The 11,905-nt window shown below is 29.2% G+C and overlaps 1 protein-coding gene across 2 annotated transcripts; it reads left to right on the forward strand.

Annotated features, from left to right (window-relative positions):
* Positions 1-5,638: 5,638 nt before the first annotated feature.
* Positions 5,639-10,670, forward strand: LOC109792947 (serine carboxypeptidase-like 42). 2 transcript variants are annotated; one of them, XM_029270260.2, is made up of 10 exons: positions 5,639-5,946; positions 6,471-6,578; positions 6,691-6,783; positions 7,025-7,117; positions 7,426-7,511; positions 7,649-7,930; positions 8,021-8,154; positions 8,464-8,556; positions 8,644-8,761; positions 10,475-10,670. In XM_029270260.2, the coding sequence occupies exons 1-10, from the start codon at positions 5,697-5,699 to the stop codon at positions 10,502-10,504; spliced, it is 1,287 nt and encodes a 428-aa protein (XP_029126093.1). In that variant the 5' UTR covers positions 5,639-5,696; the 3' UTR covers positions 10,505-10,670. The 2 variants fall into 2 exon arrangements, with proteins under 2 accessions (XP_029126093.1, XP_020207982.1); XM_020352393.3 differs by lacking the exon at positions 10,475-10,670 and adding an exon at positions 8,884-9,232.
* Positions 10,671-11,905: the final 1,235 nt, after the last annotated feature.

The raw sequence follows: 11,905 nt of genomic DNA on the forward strand, positions 1-11,905 counted from the left end.
TATCCTGTGAGCTTAAGATCTGATGAGGATGGGAAGAATAGACCCTTTGTTGGAGTAGCTTTCACATATCTAAGCACTTTCCGAGCAGCTTGAAAATGTGCATTGTTTGGTTGGTGCATGAATTGACTTAATTTTCCAACAGCAAAGGCCAAATCAGGTCTTGTGTGGGTTAAGTAAATCAATCTGCCAACTAGTCTTCTATATGATGATGGATCTGAATAGAGATCAAGTGGATCATGGTGAAGCCTAGTTGTGTGATCCATTGGAGTAGAACATGGTTTGGATGCTAATAGTCCTGTATCTTGCAACAACTCAAGGGCATACTTTCTCTGGCAAACAGAAATGCCTTGATCTGATCTAGAAAACTCAAGACCAAGAAAGTAGCTCAATTGGCCAAGATCCTTGATACTAAATTGTTTGTCCAGAAGCCTCTTTACCTTCATAATCTCTGTTTCATCACTACCTGAAATAATCAAGTCATCAACATACACAAGGATGGCTATAAAACCGATATTAGTTCTTTTAGTAAACAATGAATAATCTGACTTTGACTGAACAAAGCCAAACAGTTTGAGTGTCTCAGTGAGTTTAATGTTCCATTGTCTACTGGCTTGTTTGAGACCATAAAGAGATTTTTGCAATTTGCATACTTTGTTAGGAGAAGATAAGATAATGGCTCAGAATTTCTTTTAAAAGATTGGTATGCTAAATTGGGAATTGTGCATCAAACCTCTTGTGTAAATACACCACAACAAAATGGAGTAGTCGAGAGAAAACATCAACATATTTTAAGTATGGCTAGAGCACTTATGTTTCAATCAAATGTAAGCAAAATGTTTTGGAATTATGCTATTGGACATGCTGTCCACTTAATTAATAGACTACCTACTAGATTTTTGCAACAAAATTCTCCTTATTATGTGCTTTATTCAGAAAAACCTGATTTCTCACATTTGAAGGTCTTTGGTTGTTTGGCTTTTGCTTCTACTTTATCTCATAATAGAACCAAACTTGAACCTAGATCAAGAAAATGTATGTTTCTTGGATACAGTTCAGGCACAAAAGGATTTATTATGTATGATTTAAAAACAAGAGAGACTTTCATTTCTAGAGATGTACAAACATCAATTTTTTTCAATCCTATAGAAGAATCAAGCCTATACTGATCCAACTTCCAAATGGATCACAAGTTAGTACTTGTGTATCTGGAACTGTTCTGCTGTCCAAAACATGTTACCTAACGGATGTTTTATTTATTCCTAACTTTCATTTTAATCTTATTTCGGTCTCCAAGCTTGCTAAAACTTTATCCTGCACACTTACCTTTTCTGATTCTGATTGTCAGATTCAAGCAAATCACTCCATGAGGATGATTGGTGCAGCTGAGTTGCGGGCAGGATTGTATGCAATGGTTTCCTCACCTGAGTCAAATGTTGTTCATCACTGTACAAGTCACTTTTTTACTTACCAATCAGATTTATGGCATTTGAGATTAGGACATTTATCACATGACAAACTTTTTGCTCTCAAGGGATCTTATCCTGAAATTCAATGCAATAAAATTTCTTTGCCTTGTGAAATTTGTCATCTTGCTAAGCACAAAAGATTACCTTTTCCAGATAGCTTAACCAAATCTGAAAATGTGTTTGATTTAATTCATGTAGACATTTGGGGACCTTTATCTGTAGCTTCTATTTTTGGTCACAAATACTTCCTAACTATAGTAGACGACAAATCTAGATTCACTTGGATATTTTTCATGAAAAATAAGTTTGAAACCAAGTTATTGTTGCAGAACTTTGTCTCTTTTGTTCAAACTCAGTTTCAGCAAAACATTAAAACTATAAGAACTGATAATGGCTCTGATACCATATTACAATTTTGATAAAGAAATCACCATGAAAATATCATGAAAGAAACTTTCTTGAAGAAGAAGAAGAATGTGAAATCAGAAATATATTGAAAAAGCTCTGTTTAACAATGATCAACTACAAGTATATATAGTTACAGCAATACAAGAGAAAAACAAACTATGACTAACTAACCTCCTAACCTCCTAACTGAATTGAAAAATACAAATAAAAAAAACAGAATAAGAAAATAGAATAAGTTAAGTCATCATGACATTATGAAAATGCTAATGCATTACTTAATCATTTGTCAATTGTCTCTCATCCTGTGCTTATATTTTTGAATTGTTTTGCTTGTCCAGATGGCCTAAATTAATGGTCTCCATGTATACGATTTTACCTTAGCGTGGCTTCTCGTTATTTATTGTTACGATGTTGCAGTGTATATTATTGTTTATGGGGTCATAGTCATACATTAGCTTTCTTTTACAATTGTTTTGGGTGGGATTTGGCTGTTCATATTTGTCTTAGTTCCAATCCTCGTAAAGAAAAGAAAAGTGGTTTAATTACAAGTGCATTAATTATTGTTTTTGCAACTTTTACGTATTCGTTGGTTTATTAGCTTTTGGTGTTCTCACTATTGAGGATAGACGTGCAATGATAATTTTTAATCACTTCTCAAGTATTAGATAATTGTGAATTGCACTTTATAATTTCTATATTCGTGCGTTCAAGGATTATTAATAATTGTAATTCATATGCTAATAACTAGTTGATATATTTAAATATGTTAATGATATAATTGAGAATTATAGATGAATTGAGTGATGTATTGCTATTGTTATTTATTATTAATGATTAATTGATGTATTTGTGTTTGTTAATGACATGATTGAAAATTGTTAATGACTTGTATGATATGAGAATAGATGATAACTTGTATGATATAAGAATAGTTGATAACTTGTACGACTTGTTATTGTAATGTGCTATTGCATAGAGTCTTATTTGACATACATTATGTGTATAACTTATTTTGAAAGAGTATGATATGGAATACACTGTTAAAGAAGATTTCCTTGTATAAAAGCTTGATGATTAGTCCTCGTAGACAATTGGGTTTGTGATATCCTATTTTTGCCCATTATGTGCTTGAGATAGAGCTTAAGCGACTTCACTGTCTAACGAGACCATGATTGTATACCTTCCTAGTGAGAGTGTGGTGAGGATGTGACCCGACATATACTCCTAAACTACTCTATGTGTTGTTTTATAGTAATACACCACGTGATTTGATTGGCACCATATGCATGAGTGATTGTATTCCATGTTTATTGCATAGTGCATGTGAATGAATTGTTGTAGTAGCTTGTTCTGAGCATATGAATTTCTATTGTGATAACAATTGAATTATGTGTGGTTATGCTTCAAATGATTGTATCCTATTTCTTAATTTAATATAAATTTATTAAATATAAATTTATAATTGAGTTTTAAATTTATGGATTTATTTTAAATATGTAACTAAAGTAGGTTAAATCTCATTTTAAACTAAAATAAACAAACTTAAAATTATCATTGATAATTAAGTATATATATTTTAATTTATTATTTTTATGTTTAAACGTCCATAAATAAAACATGAAATTCAAATGTCTGATTATGTAATTTTTTAATTTTGCTTCATATCATGTGAAGGTAAAATCACTCGTAATACTATTATAATTATATGGTATAAAACTACATTCATATTTTGAATGAATTATTATTTTTTTTAAAAATTTATAAACATAATATATTTTGTTTACAAAAAATATTTAATAAATTTATTTAAATTAGTTTTACTATACTTTTTATATTTAAAATGAATATGTATAACAAAATTATTTATAAGAAAAAATTATATATTTTCTCTTTTATGTATGTTATTTCAACTCTCCATCATTAGATATACAAATTAATATATATTTAATTATTCTTTTCTAATATTGATGTGTCACAAAAAAATTAATAAATTTAATACTCAAACTCTCGTGATTCTTAAATTATTGAACACAATAAATAGTACAATGAAGTTCTACAATTTAATATTTTTTGGATTCTTCATTCAATTACATATTTACTTTTAAAAACTCTCTTCTTAATTAAATTGAGTTTCAAATTTATATTAAACATTTATATATATAGATATATATATATATATATATACATATATAATTTTTGTAATTATTTTATACTTATATATATACATATATTTAAATTCAGTGCATATATTAAATTTAGTGTAAATTGATATATTAAACTTTTCATATTCGTCTAATAGTTATTTTTAAAAATTTAACAAAATGATTTTTCTAATATCTCCTCTCCTTTTTTTTTTTCTGCATATTAATTGTCAGAAAATTTTAATTTACTAATGAATTTCATAACTTTCTAAATCAATAATAAATTTCAATAATCAAAATAAAAAATTCTCACATTATGAATTTTGGTCATGTAGCCACAATTAAAAGGGTAAAACATTAATTAGATCTATGAAAATGTATGTTGTTGACACTTTGATATCTCAAAGTATACAAATTTCTTTTGAAAAAAATGTTTCAAAAAGTATAAAAGTATTTAAAATGTATGTGTTGACAGGAATTTTTTTATACGTTCAAGAACCAAAGTGCTAACGACATATATTTTCAGATACCTAATGATGTTTTATCCTTTAATTGTAATAGAAAATTGATATATAAATTAGATACACATAAAATTCATTTTTTACTAAAAAAATATAAATTTAAGCATTCAGCAAGCAAAAAATTGTTTTGACTAATTAAATAAATAAAATCAGAAAAGTAAAAATATATATATAAAAAAAAGTCTTCTCAATTGAGAAAAGGGACATATATTAACCAAATAAAAATTGTTTTAATTAATTAAATAAAAATAAAATCAGAAAAAATTAAAGAAATAAAAATTTAAAAATAAAAATGATTTTCATAAGTGGAATGACAGCTGTTTTTTAAAAATTAAAATAAAATAAAAATTATTTTGCAGTATGTCTCCTGTAATAGCTATTACAAAGATGGTAAAGTAAAACTAAAAATTTATGTTGCTACATCCAGTTTTAAGTGTTCAAGTTGAAACTGTTTTTAGATAAAAATAATTATCAAATAAATTAATAATGTGACAGAAATATAGTTAACTATATATATCTGTTAAGAAATTGTTTCGAAAGAATCTCACTTTGTTAATATGTTTTTCTGAAAACTACATTGTATGGAAAAAAAAAAAAAAAAAAGTCTCTTTTAGTTAAAGGAAACCGGAAATCACGTGCATCTTTTCTCCCATAAACAGAATCTGCTCACTAAAGATACGGTATCATAACTCTTTTTATTCTGTTCTATTAAAGAAACAAATTGTCTTTTTCAGAGGAGAAAATGGATTGCTTTTAATATATATATATATGTCTATGGATTAAATATGTGGCAGTTTTTCAACTTCATCTTCAAATCTATATACTATTTTCATATTTGTTCTCATCATTCATTACCATCAAAACCCTGTAATATTAATAAAATATAAGCACCAAATTAAAAATATTCAACATTTAATCAAACATATGTGAACTAGAAAAAGAATATTTACAATTCCTACTCATGATTTGTTTTTTTCATTTGATTCCAACTTGTGACTGTACATGATAGGATGGGACCAAATTCAGAACAATGTTACCAATAGAGATCAAATAGTAATTAAAAATATATTTTAACCGGTATATAAGGAACAAGGGGTCCTGAGGAAGGGATAAAAAGATTGGTTTTTATTGTGACTAGTGAGGGACTAGGAGTTTTTGAGATGAAAAGGTGTTGGCTGGTAGGGGTGTTGGTTGTGGTAGGGTGTGTCTTCTTGTTGGGCAGTGTTGGGGTAGAAGGTTACCCTGCTGAGGATCTCATTGTGAGGTTGCCTGGTCAACCCAAGGTTGGGTTCAAGCAATATGCAGGGTATGTTGACATAGATGTCAAAAATGGGAGAAGCTTGTTCTACTATTTTGTTGAGGCTGAGAATGGCCATCACAAGAAACCCCTTGCACTTTGGCTCAATGGAGGTTGGTAGTTTGTACCCTTCCTCAAGAATGCTTAATTGGATAAGTTTCTACTTTCTAGAGCTATCATTGTAAGAGCTTTAGTTCTATGAATCCTAATTATGGGTGCATAAGGAATGAAGTCAATCTTGAGAAGATGTTTCTTCCAGTTTTTTTCAATCATACTCTTTGACATGGTCTCTAGCTTGGTTTCTTTGTTTTTGGTTATTTAGTCTCATTTTTTTTCTTTCCATATTCATGTTTTATCTTCTGGTGGTTGCCATTTATCTTTCCTTGTCCCTACCAATTCAGGTTGTGTTGTCTTACTCATAGAAAATCATGTTTGCTTGGACCCCTTAGTGACAGATCTTCTACATCACAATTTTGAAATGTTTACACTTTATAAGAAAGATGAAACATTTTTTTTTTCTTTTTTGAAAAACTATAACAGCTACATCAAATATATCTACAGTGGTGCAATTATCTTACTAGAAACTCATAAAACAGTGAAACTCCTTTAACTCAGAGCAAGTGGCATTGTTTTTCAGGCCCGGGATGTTCCTCAATTGGAGGAGGTGCCTTTACTGAGTTGGGTCCCTTTTATCCCAGAGGTGATGGACGTGGTCTACGAAGAAATTCAATGTCTTGGAATAGAGGTATATTATGTGAGACAGTTTTTGACACAAGTTTTCCTTGTGATACTGAAGAATAATTTAGGTGTAAATTGATTTAATGATTCCTGATGCTGATATCATGTCTTTTTCATAGCATCCAATCTTCTCTTCGTGGAGTCCCCAGCTGGAGTTGGTTGGTCATACTCAAACACAACTTCAGATTACAACATTGGAGACGCATCCACAGGTAAGGAAAGTGACCAATTAATATGTATTCACATTTCTTTTTGTCACAATATAGAATAGATGTGTTATGTGTTCTTAGAATATAATTTTACCTATAACATGAATAAATATTTAATATAATATCTTTTATTATACATATTATTATAATGAAACTTTGATCCTGACCGGAGCACTCGTAGTATTATAAGGAAGTTTTAACCTTTATTTTACCTAGCTTGAGCATAACTTTTTATTTTTGGCAGCCAATGATATGCTTCTGTTCATGCTGAAATGGTACGAGAAGTTTCCTTCCTACAGATCAAGGGAGCTGTTTCTTACTGGAGAAAGCTATGCAGGTCTAAAAAAATAATGATCTTATCCCAATTTTAATGATTTTATTTGTTGAATTGAAATTCCCAAAACTTGGTCTCGAGTTCCAAAATATTCTATATAATATAAGCTGACGTTATTTAGTTAAGATCAAAGCTTTTAATCTATTATTTTATGCACATGCAGATAACTTGCATCATCATTCTTAGCAGGGGACATGCTATGAAATTATTGCCCCAGTTTACTTTACTTTCTTTTCCTTTTGGAAAAGTGTTTTTATCAAATTATAATGATAATATATTTTGTTTATTACTAACATTTAAATGTGGTACAGGACATTATATACCACAGTTAGCTAATGCTATTTTGGACCACAATGCTAATTCAGCTGGTTTCAAATTCAATATTAAAGGAGTTGCTGTAAGATCCCTTTCATGTGATATCTTTTTGGCATTATTTTACTCATTTATTTTTGCGTTGCTTTTAGACTAGTCTCTGTTATCATACCGCTAATATTTCAATTTGAAAGTTATTTTTCCTTGGCTTTCATTTGTTAGATTGGAAACCCACTTCTGAAACTTGATCGTGATGCACAAGCAACTTATGAATACTTCTGGTCACATGGAATGATTTCCGATGAAGTTGGCCTTGCCATTACGAATGATTGCGATTTTGATGATTATGTTTTTTCAAATACACAACATAATGTGTCTAAATCATGCAACAAAGCATTAAACAAAGCCGAAAAAATTGTTGGCGATTATATAAACAACTATGATGTGATTCTGGATGTTTGTTATCCATCCATAGTTGAACAAGAACTAAGATTGAAAAAGATGGTACTGTGCTACTTTCATTTCTATTCTATGAATTTAAAAAGTTTTTTTTAATAAAATTATAAACTGATTAATTTGGTTACTATAATGCAGGCTACGAAAATAAGCATAGGTGTAGATGTCTGCATGGATTATGAAAGAAGTTTTTATTTCAACCTTCCTGAGGTTCAGAAGGCTCTGCATGCAAACCGTACCAATCTTCCGTACCAATGGAATATGTGCAGTGGGTAAGTGCTTCATATTTTGGTGTTGCTACTCTATGAAACAATTGCAATCTTCTGTTTCTTTATGGTTAAAATTTCATGAACTTGTGTTTAATTATATATCTTTGAGTAAATTTGAATAGAAGGAGAATTCCAATGATTTGTTAACATCATTCTCCATAGTATATTCTATTATTCTATATATATATATATATATATATGATATATTCATGTTTATAGGCTTCTTAATCATGATAAACATGATATACTCCATTTCTCATTGTTGTCTACTTTAATTACTGATGTCTAATCTCTACATTTTCTTCATCGCAGTGTCTTGAATTATAGCGACACTGATCCTAACATAAACATGCTTCCAGTTCTCAAAAGGATAGTTAAAAACCATATTCCAGTATGGGTTTTCAGGTGAATTTCATTCAACAAATGAGACTGTTATATGCATGCTTTTTTTTTGTCATACTCTAATTATTTATGTATGTTAAAATATGACAGTGGAGACCAAGATTCTGTTGTGCCATTACTAGGTTCTCGAACACTCATTCGTGAGCTAGCGAATGAACTGAAGTTCAAGATCACAGTCCCATATGGAGCTTGGTTCCACAAAGGGCAGGTACTTGTAACACTCATTTAATTTTTGTGTTATGGTTTTGCAATTTTATTCACTAGATCTAATTAGTTTATAATATAAGGTGATTTGGTGAGTTTATGGCATTTAAATATATGTATATATAGGTTGGAGGTTGGGTAACCGAGTACGGAAATTTGTTGACTTTTGCGACTGTTAGGGGAGCTGCTCACATGGTACCCTATGCACAGCCTTCAAGGGCACTCCGTCTCTTCAGTTCATTTGTGCATGGAAAGAGATTGCCAAACACAACACGCCCTTCAATTGATTAATAATTCAGATTTAAGAACATGGATCCACCTGTGCTACCCATAATGTCTAGTTCATTAGATATTTCACCTAAAAGAGGAGGTCTCTCTTTATAGGTCATTTATCAAATGTATGGGAAAAAAAAATACAAACAAAGAAAAATTACAAAATATTCCATTCTTGAATCTATTGAATATTGATTCCCCATCTGCATTGCATATTCGTCATTCTTTATTTGGAAGCACATCATACACACTCTTTTTTTAAAGCACTTCTTACTGTTAATTATTTTATTAAAACTAAAATTATAAATTAAAAAAAAACCTGTATAATTGTGTAATTTTTAATGGATAATAAAAAAAATATTTAAAAGAGGTCATTAAGAAGTGTGTGAGTCACATTTATCTTAACATATTAAATGTTACAAATTGATTGTAAATTCCTAGGAGGCAAAATTGTGAATCCCATCATAGAACTCGGGAAAAAATAAATTCAAATTTGGCAACTGATATAAAAGGAAGAAAAATAGAGAGAACAAATAAGAAATGTGAGATGGAAAAAAGAATCTGACTAGTGTATTATCTTTGGGAGAGGACTAACCTATTTATAAGTACATGTGGTAGCTGAACAATTACATAATAAAGGGAATAATACATAACAAAAATATAAATGGTAATGATTGATAATGAATATTGGCATCCACTAATTAAGCCACTAATTATTATTCATAACACTCTCCTTGGATGTCCAATATTTAGAATGTGTCTCGTTAAAACCTTACTAGGAAAAATCCTGTGAGATAAAAACTTAGTGAAGAAAAAAGAGTATATCATTCATAAATATTTATTTCTCCCCCTCGTGCATATAATCTTTAAGACGATAGAGTTCAATCTTGTGTATCAACTGTTTAAAAACTTTTCTTGGAAGTGACTTTGTAAAGAGATCTACTAGGTTGTCGCTTGAGCGGACTTGTTGAACATTTATATCACCATTCCTTTGAAGATCATGAGTAAAAAAGAATTTTGGTAGAATATGTTTTGTTCTATCTCCCTTTATGTATCCATCTTTCAATTGTGCAATACATGCAACATTATCTTCATATATAACTGTCGATGTCATTTTTCCAGAAGATAAACCACAAGTTTTCCGTATGTGTTAAATCACAGATCTTAGTCAAACACATTCACGACTTGCCTCATGTAATGCTAAAATTTCAGCATGATTAAATGAAGTGGCAAATATAGTTTATTTTACAGATCGCCATAAAATGACTGTACCACTACTTGTAAACAAATATCTTATTTGTGATTTACCATTATGACAAATAATCTGCATTTGCATAACCATTTAGTCCTGGTTTGGAAACATTTGAATATAATAACCCCATATCTATTGTACCTCTAAGATAACGAAGGATTTGTTTAACTCCATTCTAATGTCTTTCTGTAGGTGAAGAACTATATCTTGCTAACAAATTAACAACAAATACTATATCAGGTCGTGTATAATTAGCAAGGTACATTAGTTCTCCTATAGCACTGAGATATGGTACTTCGAGACCAAGTATTTCTTCATCCTTTTCTTGGGGTCTAAATGAATCTTTGTTAACATCTAAAGATATTACAACCATGGGAGTGCACAATGGATGTAATTTATCCATATAAAACTTTTTAAGCACCTTTGTTATATAAGTTTTGTGATGCACAAGAATTCCATTTTTTAAGTATTCAATTTGCATTCCTAGACAAAACTTTGTCCTTCCTAAATCCTTCATTTCAAATTCTTTTTTTAAGCAATATATTGCCTTTGAAAGCTCTTCAAGAGTTCCAATGATGTTTATGTCATCTACATAAACTACAATTATGAAAAATCTATTTTCAGATCTTTTTATAAATATACAAGAAAAAATTGGATCATTTTCACTAAGTCGATTATACCACATACGACCTGATTGCTTTAGTCCATATAGAGACTTATTCAACTTGATCGAATAATCTTCTCTAGAAATTGCATCGTTAGGCAAATTAAATATTTCTAAGAGTTTCATATAAATGTCAGCATCAAGAGAGCCATATAAATATGTTGTAACTACATCCATTAGGTGTAAATTGAATTTTTCATGTCATTACAAAAAAAAAGTCAATTTAGCCACCGAAATTAGCGACCAATTTTTTTTCGTCGCTAATAGCGACATAATTAGCGACCGAATCTGATTTGGTTGCAAATTTTATTTAGTGACCGAATTTTTTAGTGGCAAATGATCGGTCGCTAAAATAATAATTGTTAGTTAAAATAGCGACGAAACGGTTTTGGTCGCTAAAAAAATAAAAAAAAATATATTATTATTTATAATAATTTTAGCGACCAAATTAAAATCGGTCGCTAAAAAAATAAAAATATTATTATTTATAATAATTGTAGCGACCAAATTAAAATCGGTCGCTAAAAAAATAAAAAAAATATTATTATTTATAATAATTTTAGCGACTAAATTAAAATTGGTCGCTAAAAAAATAAAAAATATTATTATTTATAATAATTTTAGCGACCAAATTAAAATTGGTCGCTAAAAAAATAAAAATATTATTATTTATCATAATTTTAGCGACCAAATTAAAATCAGTCGCTAAAAAAATAAAAAATATTATTATTTATAATAATTTTAGAGACCAAATTCAAATCGGTTGCTAAAAAAATAAAAATAGTACTATTTATAATAATTTTAGCGACCAAATTTAAATCGATCGCTAAAAAAATAAAAATATTATTATTTATATTAATTTTAGCGACCAAATGAAATCGGTCACTAAATGTAAATTTTTTTAAAAATTTATAAATATATTTCTTTTAAATGAAAACAAATATAAAAATATATAATAT

Source organism: Cajanus cajan, chromosome 6 (assembly GCF_000230855.2).
Source record: "Cajanus cajan strain Asha chromosome 6, NIPB_CcT2T_4, whole genome shotgun sequence".
In the NCBI taxonomy this organism is placed as follows: Eukaryota; Viridiplantae; Streptophyta; class Magnoliopsida; order Fabales; family Fabaceae; genus Cajanus; species Cajanus cajan.